Here is a 21,896-nt window from a genome sequence, read left to right as displayed (position 1 = left end):
GCGCCCGCGCCGTCGAACGGCACCTCGGTGACGCGGAGGCCCGTGACGGCGGTCCGCAAGGCCTGGACGTCGGGGTCAGCGGCCTGGTCCGCTGCCATCCGGGCATAGTCGATGCCGAGGTGGACTGCGTGGGCGACGGCCCGGGAAAGGCAATCCGCCACCGGGTTGTCCTTCCCCGCGACGTGCTGGATGTCCGTCGTGTACTCGGACACGGCCGAGAGGTGACGCTGCTGCCGGGCCGACCACGGCTCGGTGACCTTGCCCATCGCGAAGATCAGCGGCTTGTGGTCGACGAAGGCAGTGAACGCCCGGCCCTCGAGCAGATGGCGGAAGTGCCTGACCGCCAAGTGAAGTCCGAGCAACTCGCGGTCGAAGGTACTGTAACGGCGTTCGGGCGGGCGAAGCTGCCGGCTAAAGAACGCCAGCGGTTGCCAAGCTCCACGCACCCATTGCTCGTGCACCGCGCCCACCGCGTAGTCCGAGGCATCGGTGGTGAGGGCGATCGGTGCATCGGGCGCCGGGTGCGCGAGCATGGTGGCGTTAGCCAAGGCGAGCTTCGCGCCCGTGAACGCCGTGTCCATCTGCTCGGTCCAGGTAACGTTGCCTTTGCCCGGCTTACCTCGGAGAGCTTCGTGCAGGGGGCGCAGGAGCTGGGCGATACGGGGCAGGAACCGATGGTAAAAGTTCACCATGCCCAGGAACTCCTGCAGCCCTCTGATCGTGCGGGGGCGCGGAAACCCCTTCACCGCCTCCACCTTGGACCGGCAGGGGGACGGCTCCGTGCCTGGTGACACGGTGCCCCAGAAAATCGATTGTGGCGGCACCGAACCGGCACTTTGCGGGGTTCACAATCAGGCCATGCTGGCCCAGGCGTTCGAAGAGCGTGCGGAGGTGCCGTAGGTGCTCTTCGCGGGACGCGCTGGCGACGAGGATATCGTCCAGGTAGACGTAGACAAAATCCAAGTCGCGCAGGACGCTGTCCATCAGTCGCTGGAACGCCTGAGCCGCATTCTTCAGACCGAAGGGCATGCGCAGGAACTCGAAGAGTCCGAATGGCGTGATGACCGCCGTCTTCGGGACGTCCTCCGGCCTGACGGGGACCTGATGGTAGCCGCGTATGAGGTCCACCTTCGAGAAGAAGGACCTGCCCGCCAAACGGGCGGAAAAGTCCTGAATGTGGGGGACGGGGTAGCGGTCGGGAGTCGTGGCGTCATTGAGACGGCGATAGTCCCCGCACGGTCGCCATCCCCCGCCGGGCTTCGGCACGATGTGCAGCGGCGACGCCCAAGCGCTCTCTGAGCGCCGAACGATGCCGAGTCGCTCCAGGGTAGCGAACGCCGCTTTTGCCACCGCCAGCTTCGTCGGCTCGAGGCGGCGTGCCCGGGCGTAGACCGGTGGCCCGACGGTGAGGATGTGATGGGCCACCCCGTGCTTGATGGCCCCCGCCGAGAAGGTGGGCCGCGTGAGGGCCGGGAAGCCGGCGAGGAGGCGGGTGAATGCGTCCGCTGCCGGAAGCGTACAGACCAACGTGGCCGGAACCGAATCGTTCGGCAAGCCGCTTGGCAAGCCGCTCGTTGAGCTGGGCAACGCACATGCGAGCGAGCTGAACGTCTCGGCCTGGACAAGCCGTCTGCGCTTGACGTCGACCAGGAGCCCATTAGCGCACAGGAAGTCCGCGCCAAGCAGTGCCATGGGCACGTCGGCGGTGACGAACGTCCATCGGAAAACCTGCCCTCCAAACCGCAGAGAGAGGCAGCGTTTTCCGTACGTACGGATGGGCGTCCCGTTCGCGGCAAGCAGCGCGGGGCCCCCACCCGCGGCGTGCTTGTCTGACGTGCCGGCGGGAATGACACTCACCTGTGCTCCCGTGTCGCACAGGTAACTGCGCCCGGAGAAGGTGTCCGTTATGAACAGCAGGCTGCTCGAACGGCCGGCGCTCATCGCCACAATTGAGCGCCGGCCCGGGCGTTTCCCGACCCGTTGAAGGAGCACGGCGGATGACACCGCCGAGCTTCGTGGCCGAACTTGGCGTGGAACCAGCACCAGGTGGTGGAGCTGGAGGAGCGCGGCTGGCTCCGCCAGGCCGGTGGAGTCGACGGGTTTCCCCGCGGTGGCGGTTTTCGCCGCGGCGGTGGGCGGGGCGTGGCGGCGTTCACGAGGTGCGTATCAGCATGCTGCTGAAACTCAGCGTGCTGTAGAAGATGATGCTGTGGAACAGCAGCGTCGAAGGCCGTGACGGCCACGCCAACGCTCGCCCGCGTGTCCGAAGCGGCGAAGTACTTGTCCGCCTCGGCCGCCAATGCTCGGGGTTCCGTTAGCCCGGTCCCGGCCAACGCGAGGCGAACCTGCGCTGGAAGTTGGCGACGGAAAAGCGCCCGGAATAGCGAACTGGGGGCTTCGTCGCCCAACAGTGACAGCATATGGTCCATTCGGACCGACGGGCACGTCTCACCGAGCTCGGGGAGATCCAGGAGGCGGTCGGCCCGTGCGTCGTCCGTGAGGCTGAACGTGGCTAGGAGTAGCCGCTTGAGTGCCTCGTACTTGTGGCCGTCCGGTGGGTGGCGAAGGACGGACACAACTCGAGCGGCCGTGCCGGGCCCGAGGGAGGCGACGACATGGCAGTAGCGCAGGTCGTCGTTGGTGAGGCGCCGAAGCTGAAATTGGGCTTCGGCTTGAACGAACCAGACCTCGGCCTGGGCCTCCCAAAATTCGGGAAGTTTAATCGCCATCGACTTGTCGTTGGCCATTGCAATGGCGTCGTGTTCGGAAGGATCGCTACGGCAGATCCAACGTCGAGGGTCACCAGTAAAGCGCGGCGTTACGCGCGCTGCTTGTGAGCAAGGAGGAAGCGGACAAGCGGTAACATATGAACGTCTTCATTGTAAGACTACACTGTAACACTGAACTCTTCCGGGCTGGTCGCCCGGTGTATATCCTGAGGCCACGCCTACCCCTCGGGCGTGGCCACCGCCCACTTGGTGCGTGGAATGATGTCACCACGCCAGTGGGCTTTTGTGTCCGCCACAACAGAAGGAATCAAGGAGACACAGTGCAAATATTAACTTATACAAGCTTACTTATACCCAGGGACAAGACAAAAGACAGACTACAAGCACACTTACACGGGGGATGATGACAGGAATGGCAGGAGGTGGATGGCTGGAATGAGCGGAAGGTTCAGCTGGAACCGCAGCACGGTCGGGTCGGGGATGAGCAGCTGCCGCCCTTTCTCGATCGGCGCGTTTAGCAGCCGCCATTCCTTCGTGGCCCCGCTCGAAAACTGCCGTCAAAGCCCCAAAGCTGCTGTGGCTGAAGCTGCTGTGGCTGAAGCTGCTGTGGCTGAAGCTGCTGCGTGCCGCTGCTCTTTCAGGGATCCTCTCTGGCGCAACTCCTCCTTGGAACCTTTGGCGCAACTCGTTTAATTCACCTCTCCCTCTCTTGCTTAGTCCAACAACAACTTCTCGGCTTTTGCGCGCGCGCTTTTATAGCGCCTCAGGCGATCAAGCCGCTGGTGTCCAGGACACGCCCATCGGTCAGCTCGCCTCGGCCCTGATTGGTCGGCACGGCCCTCTGGCTCCGCCCTTGATGACGATGGGCGGGCACGCCCTTCTTCCCCGAGCTGACCACGCTTAATGGCGGCAATTGCAGACAACAGCCAAATTTGGTTTCAGACCAGGTCACTCGACTCTGGACATGCTGCTTCTGCTGTCTCAACAATGGATGGAGGTCCTCAATGCCAAACAGGAAATCAGAGCTGTCTCCCTTGACATATCACGTGCCTTCGATACGGTCTGGCACCCAGCTCTGCTCACCAAACTCTCCTCCTATGGTATCCATGGAAATCTCCATGCATGGCTTGCGGACTTCCTCTCTGGTCGTAGTCAACGTGTGGCCCTGAATGGATTTCTCTCATCTCCCCTTCCCGTTCAGGCTGGAGTTCCCCAAGGCAGTGTGCTGGGCCCTGTGCTTTTTCTGGTGTTTATCAATGATCTCTCCGACTCTCTGGAAAATCCTCTGTATCTCTTTGCTGATGACTCCACTCTCTGCCGCTCCATTCCTCTTCCCTCAGATCGGCAGTCTGCAGCCTCTTCACTCTCTGAAGACCTGGACAAAATCACAGACTGGTCAAACATGTGGAACATGTCTTTCAATCCTGACAAATCTCACACTCTTACTATGTCTCTCCGAAAAGATCGACTGGACAACTCTCCCATCTACTTTCTCAACAATCCTCTCCAAGAAGTTCTGTCGCTCAAGCTTTTGGGTCTCACCATCTGCCATGATCTTTCTTGGGAAAACCACATTTCCAAGCTGGCCTCCAAAGCCAGTCGCCGACTGGGCATCCTCCGTCGTGCGAAGTCCTTCCTAGGCACACCTGAGCTCCTCACCACATACAAGGCTTTCATCCGCAGCTCAATGGAATACTGTTCTCCCCTATGGGCCGGTGCTCCTGCCTCACACCTAGCTCGGCTTCACGCTGTTGAAACCAAAGCTTTCAGAATTATTGGAATCTCCCGCGATGAAGCTATCTCTGAGGGCCTTTCACTCACTCACTGCAGGCAGGTAGGTGGTCTTTCTGTCTTCTACCGACTCCTCTCCGGCCTTGCACCCCCAGCTCTCTCTGTGCTCTGTCCCCCAAATATTCCTACAGGTCGCACAAGATCTGCCAGCAACCCTCTGATGGTTAAACTGCCGAAATCTCGGCTCTCTGCTCACCTTCACTCTTTCATTCCTCTTTTCTCCCGCCTCTGGAACAAACTCCCTCACTCCCTTCAATCCCACTCCTCCCTCCAGGTCTTTAAAACAGCTGTTCACCACCATCTCTTATCTTCCCCCATCCAAAACCTTGATCTTTTCTACCCCCGCTAATTCACCCCAGATCCACCTTGTTTGAAATTCCAACTTCTTTCCTGGAAGTCCTGGCAGTGTCCATATGTTTTATACCTCTCCCACCGCCCCCTTCCCATGCCCCCTCTCCCCCAAAGCCCTCGCCCTCTCTCAGATCTCTCGATGTCTCCATGTCTCTCGGTCCCTGCTCTCAAATGTTGTGTTTGTGTCCTTCCCCCTCTCTCCCCATCTTGTCTACCACTCCCGATGTTATATGTTTTATGTGTCGGTTTGTCTTTCTGTGTGATTAATGTTCGCTCTTTCACGAGCCTCGATCTTGTATACAAAAAAAAAAAAAAAAAAAAAAAAAAAAAAAATGCAGTTGGCAATTGACGAAAGGGGGGTTGGAAGGGAATCTACCTTATTTCACTTGGTGCAATGGAGTATTTCAATTAATGGAAGAGACAGCCTTACACTAATACACATAATAAGGATATAACTATTGAACAAGGGGGGAAATCTATGATTGGCTAACGTGTGGTGTTTATGAACTAATTACAGGATGCACTTTGACCTTTATACATAACTGGAGCAAGGAGGGTGATATTTTACAACAATTTACACAACAACAAAAAAAAATAAACCATTCTCATATCCACAACACTGCACCCTCCTCCTCTTAGGTACGTCCCGGGCCTCTTACCTTAACTTTTAGTGTGGCACGTAGGTGTAGTTCCCTCTACATTTAACCTGACCCTGAGTGCGACAGTTTTAAAACATAAATAAATATGTCCCGCTGCTCCATTGCACCCTGCCTAACAGATTCACGCCCACAGCTAACCGAATTGCGGAATGATCTTCAAACTATACATTTACGGTGGGGGCGCATTATTTACAATGACTCTGCTTTATTTACAAAACTAACCCAGGACCTGTGATCGTTCTTTTGGGGGGGGGAGAGACAGTCTGCCCTGCATCGATGCACCATGAAAGCACCCAAAAACACACCAAAGCACCCTCAAGCACCAATCGGTGCACAGTCATCACTGTTCAATAAAAATAACCAAACAACCCCTAACCCTGCTGGTGGTCTCTTGCTCTTCGGCTCCCTCTGCTGGCTATTTGTTCTTCCAGATGTTGTCTTTCTTTCATTTTCTTACTGGCGGCCTATTGGTGGAAATAAAATGCACAAACGTGTCCATTTCTTTCTTTATTTATGGCCCATAGGGCCGACTATGTGTGGTTCACCTGTAGGGCATCGGTGCCCTGTGACCAAGGTCCGCCAGCAAGATCTCGGGCCTTCATGGCCGGTTCCAGCAGAAGGAATCAAGGGGTCCATAAGTGGTCCATAATCAAGGGGTCCATGCCCCAACCCATGGGGTCCATAAGTGGTGCATCGATGCAGACAGCTGGTTCTGGGAGTTCCGGGCGCACAATGGCGGACTCACGCACGCTCCCCTCGGCGCCCAGTGGCGCACAGGTCCTCATGTGGGAGACAAAAGGGGGAAAAGACAGATGAGCGAGGGGTAAGGTCTCAAGGGTACACATCAAACAAGGCAATGCAAGGTGAAGTGCGTACGGAGAGCGAAGTGAGAAAGCTCGTCCCTACCGTACGTCACCCCCCCTGTCACCTACACTACCCTTGCCCTTACCCCATATGTACGACAATCTACACATTTACAAATCCGTCGCTACCGTCACATCTTCCCCCTATACCAAATTCGTCTTCACTTCCTCTACTTCAAAATTTGCCATCACCAATTTATCATCAATCCTCATAAGGAGGGAGAGATGGAACAACAAACACAATGTCACACCCACGTCATGATGCGTCTCACATTCCAAACATCTGCACAATAAAAATAATAAAACATGGCATGGTGTGGAGGTACGTCATCCCAGGTGAGTGGATGTAGATGGTGCAAGGAGATTTTCATCCTAACTATCTTCTAAATGACTTTAACACACTTTACACTACCCGGGGTCTTTCCCTGCAAATCCATTGGCCAACTTACACGATGGGTTCTAAAAACCAATTCCCATTGACCAAACTGTGGTGCTTCTCAATTTGAGGTCTCACTCCCCCGATTCATTTCCCTGTGCCCTTGCACAATTTCAGGACTGGGGCGTGCAGCTCTCCCAGCAGGCCTACCCACCTGCACACCTCCACCACTGTAGTTGCCACCCGAGCTTACCTAGCTCCTCACCCTAACCTATCTAATTGGGGAAGGCCCCTCCTGGCTCTGTCACCCCTTGGTGCCCTCTGGCACTGGGCTACCCGGGTCCGTCCTCCGGAGCCTCGGGCCCCATCCACAACAACTCTACCGGCTCCCAGAGCCCACCTGCGGCCTCACCTGGCCGACATCCTCACAGTGGTGGAGTGCCCAAACCAACTACACACACTAACAGGCTACACGCCCAGCCATTTCCACGTCACTAATGCACCCATCCAAATACCATTCTTTCACCTCGCACCACAGATGCCAATATCCAACCACAAATTACCTGTACCCTCTAACTAACACTTACACTACCCTCCCCGGGTATTTGTGATGGGGTCCATCCTCCTTTCCCCCATCCACACCTTCGCACCATCCACTCCACTCCACTCCACAGTTTCCACCATACTCACTCCACGACCATCCATTCCAATACTCCATATATTCCAGACCATTTATTCCATACACCTGCTCTCCATTCACCTGTTGTTGCACACCTGTGCAATCACACCTGGTGCCACCTGCACCCTCCTTCCTCCCTGGACCATTTGGTCAACACAGCACACATCACTATCACTCACTCACGCACTGCTCCATACACCTGTTCAGTTGCACACCTGTGCAATCTCACCTACAACTCACACTCACAATCATTTACTCATACCCTGCTCAATACACTTCCAATCCTCACACACACGGCATCATCTCATCTAACTACTGCCCTGCTAACTTAGTGCTCCCCGTCTTCCCTTTAAACTAAGCACATACCACGTCATTATCATCCACACTAATCTACCGGCGTCCCCACTACAGGTATCATTGTCACTACCTAGCCTTAACGTTACCTAAGGTCATCTTCTAGGTCCCTACACACTATATCCTAACCCTCCCGGGCTAGTTTTCACAGCCAAACCCCATAACACTAGTGCTCCTTTGCCCCCGCTGTGAGAGATGGCAGAGTTGCCATCCCACCACATCGGGCATCTCCCACTACCAATTTTGCACATCAAATTTCAGCCAATCAAAAATTTGCCAATCTGCCAATCACCCTGCCAATCCTTTGCCAATCCTCAAATTTTGTTTTTCTAATTTCGGGGCCAAAACACTATCCTCGTCACACGTCTACTCACTAGAGCCTCTCGGTGCGCCAATTCATTTCCAAAGCTCGGCTTCGTAAAGCCAAGCAATGAATGCGGGTTGCTTGGTGCCTGCGGTTGGATAAGTCCGGCATTCGGTGCAGGGAAGGACGCTTACCCGGGCCGAGATCCCATGCACCATCTCGGCACAGAGCCGTCCAATGGCCCGATCTCGACCTTCCGGAACGCCTCAACAAAAAGGGGTCGCCATGACGACCCTTCCTATCGGGCTGCCCGCTCCGCCTAGTGGAGCACGGACGCGGCCGTTCAAAGCGCGGCCCGGCGTGGATCCCGCACGGCGGTTCTTTCGAAACCGCCGCGGATCCCCGCGGCACGCAAAGCTGCCCGGCGCGCCCCGACGGCCCGATTCGGCTATACGTCGTTCTAACCGCTAACCTGGTGAGCGTCGATGCTCCATTCGCATGCTTACACCCCGCAGCTCTTTCCTTGCTCATACATCCAGCCGTCTCCATGCTCTTTGTCATTGCACCTTCCCTGACACACCCAGGTACACTCGCAGACTTGGTCACACACCTGACCACCGCACACCTTTGCACACACTCGTCGTTCGCACACCTCACCAACACACCTCTTCGCACCCCATCCTCGGTCACCTCCTCTGTGACAACCACAGGTGTGCTCTCACTTGCACACCCAACCACGTGCCTCACTACCAATTCCAGTGTGCATTCCCATATGCGCTCTACCATTCCAGGTGTGCATCCTTCCATTCCAGGTGTACATCCTCTCTCACCTGCCACAACCAACTCACGCTCCGTGTCACTCTCACTACTCTCACCTCCACACTCAGTCGCGCACTCACCCTTGCTTTTGACAGCGCACTCTTTCCTCATGCACCCGTCCGTTACACACCTTTCTCGCGCATCCTCTTTCGCACACTCTCCCGTTACACCCTCCGTAACACTCACCACAGGTGTGCATTCTCCCTTACTCTTGACAGCGCCCTCTTTCCTCATGCACCCATCCGTTACACACCTTTCTCGCGCATCCTCTTGCGCACACTCGCGTTACTCCCTCCGTAACACTCACCACAGGCGTGCATGCTTCCGTTACATCCCTTGTCACACTCCCCACGACGCGCTTCCATGTGCCCCCCCCGCACACGCGCTACGACCAACTCACTCTCGACAGCACACTCACTCCTCGGCGCGCACTTTTTCCTCATACACCCCAGAGTCGGACATTCTCGCACACCTCCTCCTTCGCACACCGTACCTATCGCACACTTCACCAACGGCCTCTCACGAACACCCGGATCCAAATCAACCCCCAAGCCGACTGAAGCTCCCCTCACATTATATACATTTCCACATATATCGCCACTCACCTTGGCACCTCGTCTCCGCACCTCCTTCGCCACCTGCAAACTTTTTATTTGGTTAGCGAGCACACCATCACGATTTGAGCACCGACCTTGCACATATTCCATTACTTCCTCCTTTATCTCTCTTAGTTTCTGTCCGTCTCTTCTTAATTTCACTCACACCCTCTTCCACCTCCTCTAATTTTTCCTTTACCTCCTTCATCTCCTGGTGCACCCCCTCTATCTCTTCCTCCAACGCCACTTTAACCGTTTCTATGTGCGTCCTCACCTCTCTGTCTTTCGTCTCCATTACTTCTGTCACCTCTTCCAACCTCGTTGTCAGTCCCTCACGTACCCTCTGACATTCCCTCTTCGTCGCTGTCAAGTCGTCTTTTAGTTCTTTTTGTGTCACCTTTAACCCTCCTAGTACCGCAATGTTCCTTTGTACCTGCTCCACTAACTCCGTCTGTCCCACCGTCAGCTGTTCCACCTCCTGCGTCAGGTCCTCTATGCCCCCTTGTAACCTAGCCGTATTATTCCTCACCTCTTTCTCCATACGCTTCTCACCTCGCTTTACCTCCTCGCGTACCCCCGAGACCTCCTCGCTTACACCTCGTCGTATCCTCTCCTTCATCTCCTCCATCTCTTTAGTAGATGCCGCCCTCATCTGTCCCAATTCATCCCTCTGAGCATCCAATTTACCTTCTAACCCGATTTTCACCTCCTCTATCTGGTTCCCCATCCGTTTGATTTCCCGGGCGGATTGCTCCCCTACTTCCCGCAATTTGTCGTCCATTGTGTTTTCTAACCCCCTTAACCCATTTTTCACCCCCTCTATCTGATTCTCCTGGGCAGCCATTCTATTTTCCACCCCCTTTAACCCATGTTTCACCCCTTCTATCCCATTGTCTAACCCCTCAAATTTCTTGTCTAACCCCTCAAATTTATTTCCCATATTGTTTAACCCGTCTCTTAATTGCTCACTAGTACCCCTTGCTTCGTCCCTCATTTGGCCCCTCAATTGCTGACCCTGAGCATCCATCTCATCATTTAGCTTCTCCATGCTTGCCGCGAGTTGAATCAGAAAGAGGTTCATGTCTATCGGCGCCGTGGGCTCGGCCGCCGCGGCTACGTGCGCAGCGCAATTTGGTGCTGCTACGGTCACGGGCGCCGCTAAATTTGGTGCCGCTACACCCACGTGCGCGAGGATGCCATTTTGCGCGCCTGACACCTCCTCAACCACCTCCTCATTGCTCTCCCCCATTTCTTCCCTCTGATCCTGGGTTACCCCTAACCCCTCTTCTAGTTCCCCCACCGGCATCCGATTGCCTTGACTAGCCATGGCGCGATTTCAAAGTTCGGGTTTTTTTTTTCCGAAAACAAAACAAATTTCGGCAGCTCGTAATTTTGAGCGCGTTAAGCGCACTTCGGGTCCAATCCCGCTCCCGACACCAATTGTTACGGCCAATTGTACAATTGTGTCCAAAATTTGGGCTAAATAAATTTAGTCCCAGGTTCGAATCCCAACTCCTGACTACCAATTGTTACGGACCGCGGATAAGATGTTGATTTGCCGAGCGGATGGCGCCGCGGCCCTAACAGTTACCCCGACTAACCCGATTCCTGAACATTGGCCAAAATCGCGCCACAGATATTCAATGGGGAAAAGACTAAAGCGAAGGATGTGAAGAAGAAGAAAGACAAAGGGTAAGGAATACAAATATAATTTATTTACTATTTACAACCAAAAGAAACCAAGGAGAAGGAAGGATAATAAAATAAAGACAGAAGGAATCAAGGAGACACAGTGCAAATATTAACTTATACAAGCTTACTTATACCCAGGGACAAGACAAAACACAGACTACAAGCACACTTACACGGGGGATGATGACAGGAATGGCAGGAGGTGGATGGCTGGAGGGAGCGGAAGGTTCAGCTGGAACCGCAGCACGGTCGGGTCGGGGATGAGCAGCCGCCGCCCTTTCTCGATCGGCGCGTTTAGCAGCCGCCGTTCCTTCGCGGCCCCGCTCGAAAACTGCCGTCAAAGCCCCGAAGCTGCTGTGGCTGAAGCTGCTGTGGCTGAAGCTGCTGCGTGCCGCTGCTCTTTCAGGGATCCTCTCTGGCGCAACTCCTTCTTGGAACCTTTGGCGCAACTCGTTTAATTAACCTCTCCCTCTCTTGCTTAGTCCAACAACAACTTCTCGGCTTTTGCGCGCGCGCTTTTATAGCGCCTCAGGCGATGAAGCCGCTGGTGTCCAGGACATGCCCATCGGTCAGCTCGCCTCGGCCCTGATTGGTCCGCACGGCCCTCTGGCGCCGCCCTTGATGACGATGGGTGGGCATGCCCTTCTTCCTTGAGCTGACCACGCTTAATGGCGGAAATTGCAGACAACAGCCAAATGCAGTTGGCAATTGACGAAAGGGGGGTTGGAAGGGAATCTACCTTATTTCACTTGGTGCAATGGAGTATTTCAATTAATGGGAGACAGCCTTACACTAATACACATAATAAGGATATAACTATTGAACAAGGGGGGAAATCTATGATTGGCTAACGTGTGGTGTTTATGAACTAATTACGGGACGCACTTTGACCTTTATACATAACTGGAGCAAGGAGGGCGATATTTTACAACAATTTACACAACAACAACAAAAAAAACAAACCATTCTCATATCAACAACAATATATATATATATATATATGTATATATATATATATATATAATAATAATAATAATAATAATAATACATTTATTTTATATAGCGCTTTTCAAGAAGCCCAAAGACGCTTTGACAGAGTACAAAAAAACAAGTGCAAAAAGACAAAAATCAACAGGTAAATAATCAAAGCAAGAGGAAGGAGAAGGAGAAGAGATAGTCAGGGGTTAAATGCTGTGGGTTAAATGTTGAATGTAGTGTTGAACAGGTGGGTCTTGAGTGATGTTTTGAATGTGGTGAGTGAGGAGGAGTCTCTGATGGTGTGAGGTAGTGAGTTCCAGAGGGTGGGAGCAGCGATGGAGAAGGCCCTGTCCCCCCAGGATTTGAATTTGGTCCGCATGGGGGGGGGGGGGGTCAGGAGGTTGGTACCGGCAGAGCGGAGGTTGCGGGTGGGAAGGTGGGAATGTGTCTGGAGAGGAGGTCAGTCAGGGAGGATGGGGCCAGGTTATGGAGGGCTTTGTCGGTCAAGAGGAGGATTTTGTACTGGATTCTCTGGGGGATGGGGAGCCAGTGAAGCTTGTAAAGGATGGGGGTGATGTGGTCACGGGTCCGGGAATGGGTGAGTAGACGGGCAGCGGAGTTCTGAATGTATTGGAGTTTATTGATGATTATTGAGGGTGAACCAAAGAGGAGGCTGTTGCAGTAGTCCAGACGGGAGGTGATGAAGGCGTGGATGAGGGTTTCTGCAGCCCGCGGAGGAGAGGGATGGACGGAGACGGGCGATGTTTTTCAGGTGAAAGAGGGCTGTCTTTATGATCTGTTTAGTGTATTTGTCGAAGGAGAGGGTTTGGTTATATTTTAGGAGTCGCGGAAGGCGAGAGAACGAGGCCATTTTGTAGGGTTCGAAGCTCGTTTAATCGTACAGAAATCTCCAGCACTCTCTACGCGAACGGAAGTCGTACCGCTTTTATAAAGCCAAAACCCTCTTCGGAGGGCGTGGCTCCGACAACCGCACGTGCGTCACGTCCAACAAACCAAAAGCCCCACAGGCCCGTGCATGTGGATTATGACCAAACATAAGGTAACCGTCACATGCGAATAAGTTAACCGCGACATGCGAATAAGTTAACCGTGACATGTGAATAAGGTAACCGCTACATGCGCCCCCCCAGAATGCACTCCCACGGGCATGTACGTAGTTCGCAGGCGCGCTCGGCAGTGCCGAGAAGGCTCGAGCAGTGCTCGGCCTCGGTGCGCACGAAAAGGGGTTGAGCCAACCGAGGGGCTGGTCAAGGCCTCGGGGGAGGCTGCCGAGGTTCCTCGCGGGCCTCCCGAGGATGCAGAGTAGGAGTAGTAGTTGCGCGAGTTGCAGCTTTCGACACGCGAGCTGTAGCTGTAGAGTTTTCGCGAGTTGTGAGCAGCAGTGCGCGCGAAGGTGACGAAGCAGCCGTGCCGCCAACGTCAGTGCGCGCGCAAGAGATGAGCAGCAGTGCCACCCACATCTCGTAACTGCGTTCTTTCGGAGGGTCCTGGAGCAGGCTCGCCCCTCTGGTCGTAGAGGAGGAGCCGAGCGCGGTGCACGAACCACATGGCCGCTCGTCGTTTCCAAAACTCCGGTAGTTCGATCGAAACTGCGTTCGAAACCGCGCCCGCATCCGTTCGGGAGAAGCCGGGGTTACCAGTTTAGGTGGCTTCCCTGGCCAGGGCGCACTTGCCGTGTTCGTTTGCAGCCCCCGAATCCGTTCGGGGGCAGCCGGGGTCACCAGTTTAGGAGTCGCGGAAGGCGAGAGAACGAGGCCATTTCGTAGGGTTCGAAGCTCGTTTATTCGTACAGAAATCTCCAGCACTCTCTACGCGAACGCGAACGGAAGTCGTACCGCTTTTATAAAGCCAAAACCCTCTTCGGAGGGCGTGGCTCCGACAACCGTGCGTGCGTCACGTCCAACAAACCAAAAGCCCCACAGGCCCGTGCACGTGGATTATGACCAAACATAAGGTAACCGTCACATGTGAATAAGTTAACCGCGACATGCGAATAAGTTAACCGCGACATGCGAATAAGGTAACCGCTACAATATATGTGTGTGTGTGTGTGTGTGTGTGTGTGTGTGTGTGTGTGTGTGTGTGTGTGTGTGTGTGTGTGTGTGTGTGTGATTGTGTGATTGTGTGATTGTGTGATTGTGTGATTGTGTGTGTGTGACTGTGTGTGTGACTGTGTGTTGCCATTTTTCTCAGAGATGGCTGAACGGTTCTTCGTCAAACTTTGAGGTTCATCAATGAGTGCCGGTTGCTGTTTAACGAAAAAATATATATATACGGTATTTTTTTAAATTGGATTTTTTGGAGATTAAAAAAAAATCTTCATCGCTCTACCGTGGGTGCAGGGAAGTGTTTTAGGCCCACACAAAAAATAGACATGGCGACACCGGATACCCCTGCTAGTGCTAGAGTGCTGGTAATCGACACCAATAACAGCTCGCGGTGTTCCGAGTTATAATTATATGATACCTTGGTGTTTGTTCAGGATCCACGAAACAAAACCATAATAATTTGTGTAAAAGATCACCGTAATTTTACACTAACAAAAATTCAATGTTCCAAAGTGTATATTGGACGATGATCCTGTGTCGACCCTTGTTTCTGTCCCTCCCGTTTGGTGATTAATATTTGTAACATGGATGTCGGCCATGGCGGTATAATTGCCTGTAGTACTTAGGCCTGTTTTTGTCCGTTCTTGTTAAGCTTTTTCTATTGCCCAGATTATTCAGGTAATGCAGCAATTTCTTTACAATGTTTTACATATTAAGGACAAAGGACATGATATCCATTCATCAGAATTGTGAATGTGAAGATTACTCGGAAGGAAGGAGAAACCTCGGATTTTAACAACATTCATCTCTTGACTTGATATCATTTCGGTTTGGCTCATCTGTTCTCATTTATATTTTTCTTTCTTGACAGCTTTATCCATTTCTCAGTTTCCCATTTCCTGCTCTCCAGTCCAATCCAAATCCGTGCACCTCGTTTCGAGTGCGGGTTTCCTTTTCCCACTCTTTGAACACTGGATCCACCGACCACCCTTTCATTCCGGTCTTCCTCGTCCTCCCATGGCGGGTCCGGACGCGGCTGTGCGGGACGTGGTGTTTGTGCTGGAAGGAACGGCAGCGCTTGGCCCCTACTTCGAGAGTTTGAAAAAGTTCTACCTGTTACCGGCTATAGAGTAAGTTCTACCTGTTACCGGCTATAGAGTAAGGTCTACCTGTTACCGGCTACAGAGTAAGTTCTATCTGTTACCGGCTACAGAGTAAGTTCTATCTGTTACCGGCTACACAGTAAGTTGTACCTGTTACCGGCTACACAGTAAGTTGTACCTGTTACCGGCTACAGAGTAAGTTCTATCTGTTACCGGCTACAGAGTACGTTGTACCTGTTACCGGCTACAGAGTACGTTCTATCTGTTACCGGCTACAGAGTAAGTTCTATCTGTTACCGGCTACAGAGTAAGTTCTATCTGTTACCGGCTACAGAGTAAGTTGTACCTGTTACCGGCGACAGAGTAAGTTCCATCTGTTACCGGCTACATAGTAAGTTCTACCTGTTACCGGCTACAGAGTAAGTTCTACCTGTTACCGGCTACAGAGTAAGTTCTACCTGTTACTGGTTACAGAGTGAGTTGTACCGGTTACCGGCTACAGAGTGAGTTATACCTGTTACCGGCTACAAAATAAGCTCCACCTGTTACCAGCTGCAGAGTAAGTTATACCTGTTACCGGCTACAGAGTAACTTCCACATGTTACCGGCTGCAGAGTGAGTTCCACATGTTACCGGCTGCAGAGTAAGTTGCACATGTTACCGGCGACAGAGTCATTTCCACATGTTACCGGCTGCAGAGTAATTTCCACATGTTACCGAATACAGAGTCATTTCCATATGTTACCGGCTGCAGAGTAATTTCCACATGTTACCGAATACAGAGTAAGTTCCACATATTTCCGGCCGCAGACTAAGTTACTCATGTTACCGGCCGCAGAGTAAGTTCCTCATGTTACCGGCCGCAGAGTAAGTCCCTCATGTTACCGGCCGCAGAGTAAGTTCCTCATGTTACCGGCCGCAGAGTAAGTTCCTCATGTTACCGGCCGCAGAGTAAGTCCCTCATGTTACCGGCCGCAGAGTAAGTTCCTCATGTTACCGGCCGCAGAGTAAGTTCCACATGTTACCGGCTGCAGAGTAATTTCCACATGTTACCGAATACAGAGTAAGTTCCACATATTTCCGGCCACAGAATAAGTTCTACATGTTACTGGCCGCAGAGTAATTTCCACATGTTACCGAATACAGAGTAAGTTCCACATATTTCCGGCCACAGAATAAGTTCCTCATGTTACTGGCCGCAGAGTAAGTTCCACATGTTTCTGGCCACAGAGTAAGTTCCACTTGTTCCCGGCTGCAGAGTCATTTCCACTTGTTCCCGGCTGCAGAGTCATTTCCACTTGTTACCGGCTGCAGAGTAATTTCCACATGTTACTGAATACAGAGTAAGTTCCACATGTTACCGGCTACTGAGTAAGTTCCACATGTTACTGAATACAGAGTAAGTTCCACATGTTACTGGCTACAGAGTAAGTTCCACATGTTACTGAATACAGAGTAATTTCCACATGTTACCGGCTGCAGAGTCATTTCCACTTGTTACCGGCTGCAGAGTCATTTCCACCTGTTACCGGCTGCAGAGTAATTTCCACATGTTACTGAATACAGAGGAAGTTCCACATGTCACTGGCTGCAGAGTAATTTCCACTTGTTACCGAATACAGAGTAAGTTCCACATGTTACCGGCTGCAGAGTAAGTTCCACATGTTACCGGCTGCAGAGTAAGTTCCACATGTTACCGGCTGCAGAGTAAGTTCCACATGTTACCGGCTGCAGAGTAAGTTCCACATGTTACCGGCTGCAGAGTAAGTTCCACATGTTACCGGCTGCAGAGTAATTTCCACTTGTTACCGGCTGCAGAGTAAGTTCCATATGTTACCGAATACAGAGTAAGTTCCACTTGTTGCCGTCTGCAGAGTAAGTTCTACCTGTTACTAGCCACAGAGTAAATTCTACACCACCATCGGAGTTGGGCACACAGTGCAGTCGCCCGTCACCATCCTACTGCCAGCCGCGGTGTCCAGTCGCTGTCCGATTGCCACCCGTGGTGTCTTGTCACCATCCGACAGCCAGCCGCAGTGTCCGACCGCCTGCCAGGGTCTCCATTCGACACTGTCTCCGTCCGACTAACCCTGCACGTCCTCTTTTCACCATGGAATGGCCTTCCCCGGCAAATTCTCCTGTCGTCATATTTCTTCTTTTTATTACCTTCTTATTTAGCCCTTTATGTTACTGATAACAACTGCTCACTTTGGGGGAGAGGGTGGGTGGGCCTGAGGTCAGTAGACCACTTGCATTGCAGCACGTACACAGGCAAAAATCGTCAGTGGTCGCTACCCCGCCCCATTCCCAGGGGGTGTGGGTATTTTTATTTGTGCCCATGACATGACCATGGGTACTCCCAACAAGTATGGAATTGATTATGCATCTGCAGACAAAGTCGCCGGAGACATTATGTTTGCGGGTTGTCCGTCCGTCCGTCCGTGATAGGTTTTCGTTACTGCGATAACTTAAGAACAGCTGAAGGGATCCAAGTCAAAGTTGGTGCAAGTATGTTTAATGATGCAAAGATTAACTCATTACATTATGCAGTCAAGAGGTCAAAGGTCAGAGGGCCCATTAGGTAAAACATCTGATACCGAGCTACCTTGTGAAACAGAGATTGGATTTTCACCAAACTAACTTGGTGTCGGTATATATTATGATGCAATGATGAACTGATTAGATTTTGGCATCAAAGGTCAGAGGTCAAGTCAGGTTAAAATGTGATGTTTGAGAAAAGCTGAAAAGATTTCAATCAAAGTTGGTACCCGTATGTATAATGATGTGATAATGTGGGCGGAGGCATATCGGCCGAAGAGTGCCATTCTCGGTTTCATCTGCTGTTGATTTCTCAATCTGTCCTGCTGCCCTTTCAGGTATTTCAATGGTGGACCTCCTGCAGAAACGGACTTTGGAGGGGATGTGAGTACTGGAGTCATTCAAACTTCTGTGTTGATGGGATCATGCTTTATAGAGTTTTGCAAACCAATCTTGCATCAGACAAAGCTGTTACAAAGCACGCTAAGCTTCTATTATTGTCGCACGCTAATCGTCTGCTGTCTGTGTCTGTCTGTCTGTCCGTTCCCTTGAATATGAATGAATACAACAACAACATGCATTTTAAGGCAATTTTCCCTGCTAGAGCGGGGGTTAGCCTTGCGGTCCCCATGACAATCTTCTCCATTTTGCCCTATTTTCTGCATCTCTCCTTGTTAACCCCCTTGCCCGCATTTCTTCTTCCACCATCTTTAGCCAAGTCTTTCTCGGTCTTCCCCGTCCTCTACTTCCTTCTACATTAACTTCCATCACTCTTCTCAACCAGTCACTTTCATCCTTCCTCAACACATGACCAAACCATCTCAACCTGTTCCTCTTCACAGCATCAATCACAGGCAATATTCCCATCATCTTTCGCAATTCATCATTTGTCCTCCTCTCTCTCAACGATACTCCGCACATCCATCGAACCATTCGCATTTCCACCCTTTCCAGCCTTCGTTGCTGCTCTATGTTCATTACCCATGTCTCGCTCCCATAAATCATAACACTTCTCACACATGCAGCATACACCTTTCCAGCATATGAATGAATGAAAGATCGTTTTAAGGCCATTTTCCTCGCTAGAGCGGGGGTTAGCCTTGTGGGCCCCATGACAATCATGGTTCCCTGTTTGAGGCAATGTTTTTATGGCCGGATGCCCTTCCTGGCGCCAACCCTTGGTCGCCTCTTACGATGCGCAGGGATACGGTGTACCTATTCTAAATCGGGGTAAACACCGTGATCATTCATCCCAGCACGCTGGTACTCAATTTGACGACCTCGGAAGGATGACAGGCTGAGTCAACCCCCCTTGCGTTAATTCAGCGATTGACCGGGATTCGAACCCAGGATCCTAGGATCCCAAGCCGGCACCCTAACCGCTAAGCCAACACCAGGCTAAGCCAACCCGTTCCCTTGTACTCGTATATTGCATATCTTAGGAACGGAACATTATAAGGCCACCAAACTTGGCAGACATAATGGCGGGCCCACGGGGAGTGTCATTAGGTTTGTGGAACGGGTAGGGGTTAGTTGTGTTTATTTTATTGAAAATTTGGGACTGTGTACTTGTTACTCCTTCATTGCCCTGCTGCCTGCAATCTTCCATGAAGTTACTTCCCCTTAGGTCAATGGCTGTTTGTCTGAAATCACTTGAGGTCCTTGTGTCTGTCTGTTTGTGAATTGTGTGTGGCAGTTTCTCAAACATCGTCAGAGTAAAAAATAATAATTACAAAATGATAATTTAATTTCAAAAGATTGCACGTTCTCTCCCGCAATCTGTGCAAACCATCTCTGAGCTATGTTGCGCTATAGCCATTTGTTTTATTCATTTCGCACCAAAGTTTTGACATTGCTAATAATGTTTGATCTCCAGGTGTTGTGGAAAAGTGGTTTGGGTAACAGAAATCGGAGAATGAATATGAAAGCCATGATTCGATAATAACCTTGAGTGTTGTGTGATTTAAAGTGAAACTTAATTGCACAGAACTTCCAAATGCTGCACATCTGGAAGCCATGGAGGCCAAGGTTCTAAAATGTATCTTCAGCCATTGAGGGCTGTCATGCAGGAGCTGCTGCTTCCTCACTGGAAATGGTGGTTGTCGTTTGTTTCTTCAAATTCTCGAATTGATTAGATGTTGGTGAAGATCTGGATCTGAATTCAGATACTACTAGCCGAAACCCGTGGAACATCCACGGAAGGGAGGATGTGGTGTATGGATAGAGTGTACCATTATGGACGGCATAGGGGATTTGCTTGTCCGAGTAAGAGTTAGGAAGAAAGATGAGAATGAAGAGTGCGTATATGAACAACGTATTTATTGCAATCTACTTAAATGACAACGCTACGATATACTTTTGAAAAATGAATACGATCGACGACACCGGCACAAATGCATGCTCAGGATTGTCCACTCAGTGGACGGCTTGCTGTCGCCTTCGACTGTCCAATCAGCGGACGGCTTGCTTCACCTTCATCCAGCAGACACCAATAAGATGGAGTCGTATCGGCAGTTAATCGGATGCTTTTGGGCCCCAACGTCGGCTAATTCAGATTTTTCGAGTATGGCTGTACGTGATAAACAAAGAGCGCGGTTCGTAGATCGTAAATCCATTAGTGCCGTGGGCATCGGGTCACTGGGTGCGGCGTAAAAGGGATAACAACGTCGAGTCCTTACGCTATTATTATATAGATAATTTTCTTAAGTGATTCTTCACCATTGAGAGATGGGCCCAAAAACGATGTATACAAAGCACTGTAGCGGTTCCCGCTGAATGTACACAATCGCCTTGCACCTGCCAGGATGCGGCCAGGGCGCGATCGCCATGCCGGGCTCGTCCGGACGGGCCCAGACGCGCCTCTCCTGGGCATGCCCGGACTCGCTGTTCCCGGGCACGCCCGAACCTCCCGGGCACGCCCGGTCTCGTCTTTCCCGGGCATGCCCGCTCTCGCCTTTCCAGGGCTCGCCCAGAGCGCCCGGGCATGCCCAGCCTCGACTTGCCAGGCCGCGTCCAGGACGCCCGGGCATGTCCAGACTCGCCTTTCCAGGGCTCGCCCAGAGCGTCCGGGCATGCCCGCTCTCGCCTTTCCAGGGCTCGCCCAGAGCGCTCGGGCACGCCCAGCCTCGACTTGCCAGGCCGCGTCCAGGACGCCCGGGCATGTCCAGACTCGCCTTTCCAGGACTCGCCCTTGACACCCGGGCATGCCCGGTCTCGGTTTTCCCGGGCAAACGCCCGGGCATAAATGTGTATATATATTGCTGCCCGATAAACGGGCTTTTGGAGAATACCTGAGCTGTTTGTTTCAATAAAGCAACTCGGACGAATTCCGTCTTTGGTCGCGTCAATTCTTTCGACTCGCGTTGGAGCGCAGCTCCTTCACTGGTGACCTACCGACATGGACACGGCAGTGACTCTTAAACTGCCTACCTTCTGGGAGGCTCACGCGGCTGTTTGGTTCGCCCAGGCGGACTCCCAGTTCGCCCTGCGAGGCATCACCGCGGACGACACCCGCTTCCACCACGTCGTGGCAGCGCTCGGTTCCGCCACCGTGGCCCGCGCCCTGAGCCTCCTCGAGCACCCGCCGGCTGCCGACAAATATGACGCGCTGAAGACGCTCCTCCTCGACGCTTTCGCCCTCTCACCGGCGGCACGCGCACGGCGCCTGCTCGACCTGCCCGAGCTCGGCGACACGCGCCCGTCCGAGCGCATGGACTATATGCTCTCGTTGCTCGGTGAGCACTCTTCGGATTTTCTGTTCCGCGAGCTGTTCCTTCGCCAGCTGCCTCACCCGGTACGCCTCGCCCTGGCTGGCACGTCGATCACCGATCCCCGCGCCCTCGCCAGGGAACCCGATAAGATCTCCTCGGCGGGCCAACACATCGGCGCGGCTACCTGGAGCCTGCCGCCGTCCGAGGCGACGCCCGAGCGCCCTGCGCGGTTGGAGGCCGAACTGCCGGTGCAACTGGCGGCCGCCACGCCGCGCCGACCGCTTC

General features: G+C 52.6%; 1 protein-coding gene across 2 annotated transcripts in view; it reads left to right on the top strand.

Annotated features, from left to right (window-relative positions):
* Positions 1-14,975: 14,975 nt before the first annotated feature.
* Positions 14,976-21,896, top strand: part of MED25 (mediator complex subunit 25) — an 84,911-nt gene continuing 77,990 nt past the window's right edge. The window contains exons 1-2 of one of the 2 annotated variants that reach the window (XM_068124162.2): positions 14,976-15,390; positions 18,240-18,285. In XM_068124162.2, the coding sequence (XP_067980263.1) occupies positions 15,278-15,390; positions 18,240-18,285 (159 nt within the window). In that variant the 5' untranslated portion in view covers positions 14,976-15,277. The remainder of the gene's footprint in view (positions 15,391-18,239; positions 18,286-21,896) is intronic. The other variant, XM_068124163.2, reaches the window with a different exon arrangement.

This window comes from Myxine glutinosa, chromosome 8 (genome assembly GCF_964187855.1).
Source record: "Myxine glutinosa chromosome 8, kmMyxGlut1.1, whole genome shotgun sequence".
NCBI lineage: Eukaryota > Metazoa > Chordata > Myxini > Myxiniformes > Myxinidae > Myxine > Myxine glutinosa.
This window is presented reverse-complemented; position numbering and strand designations above follow the sequence as displayed.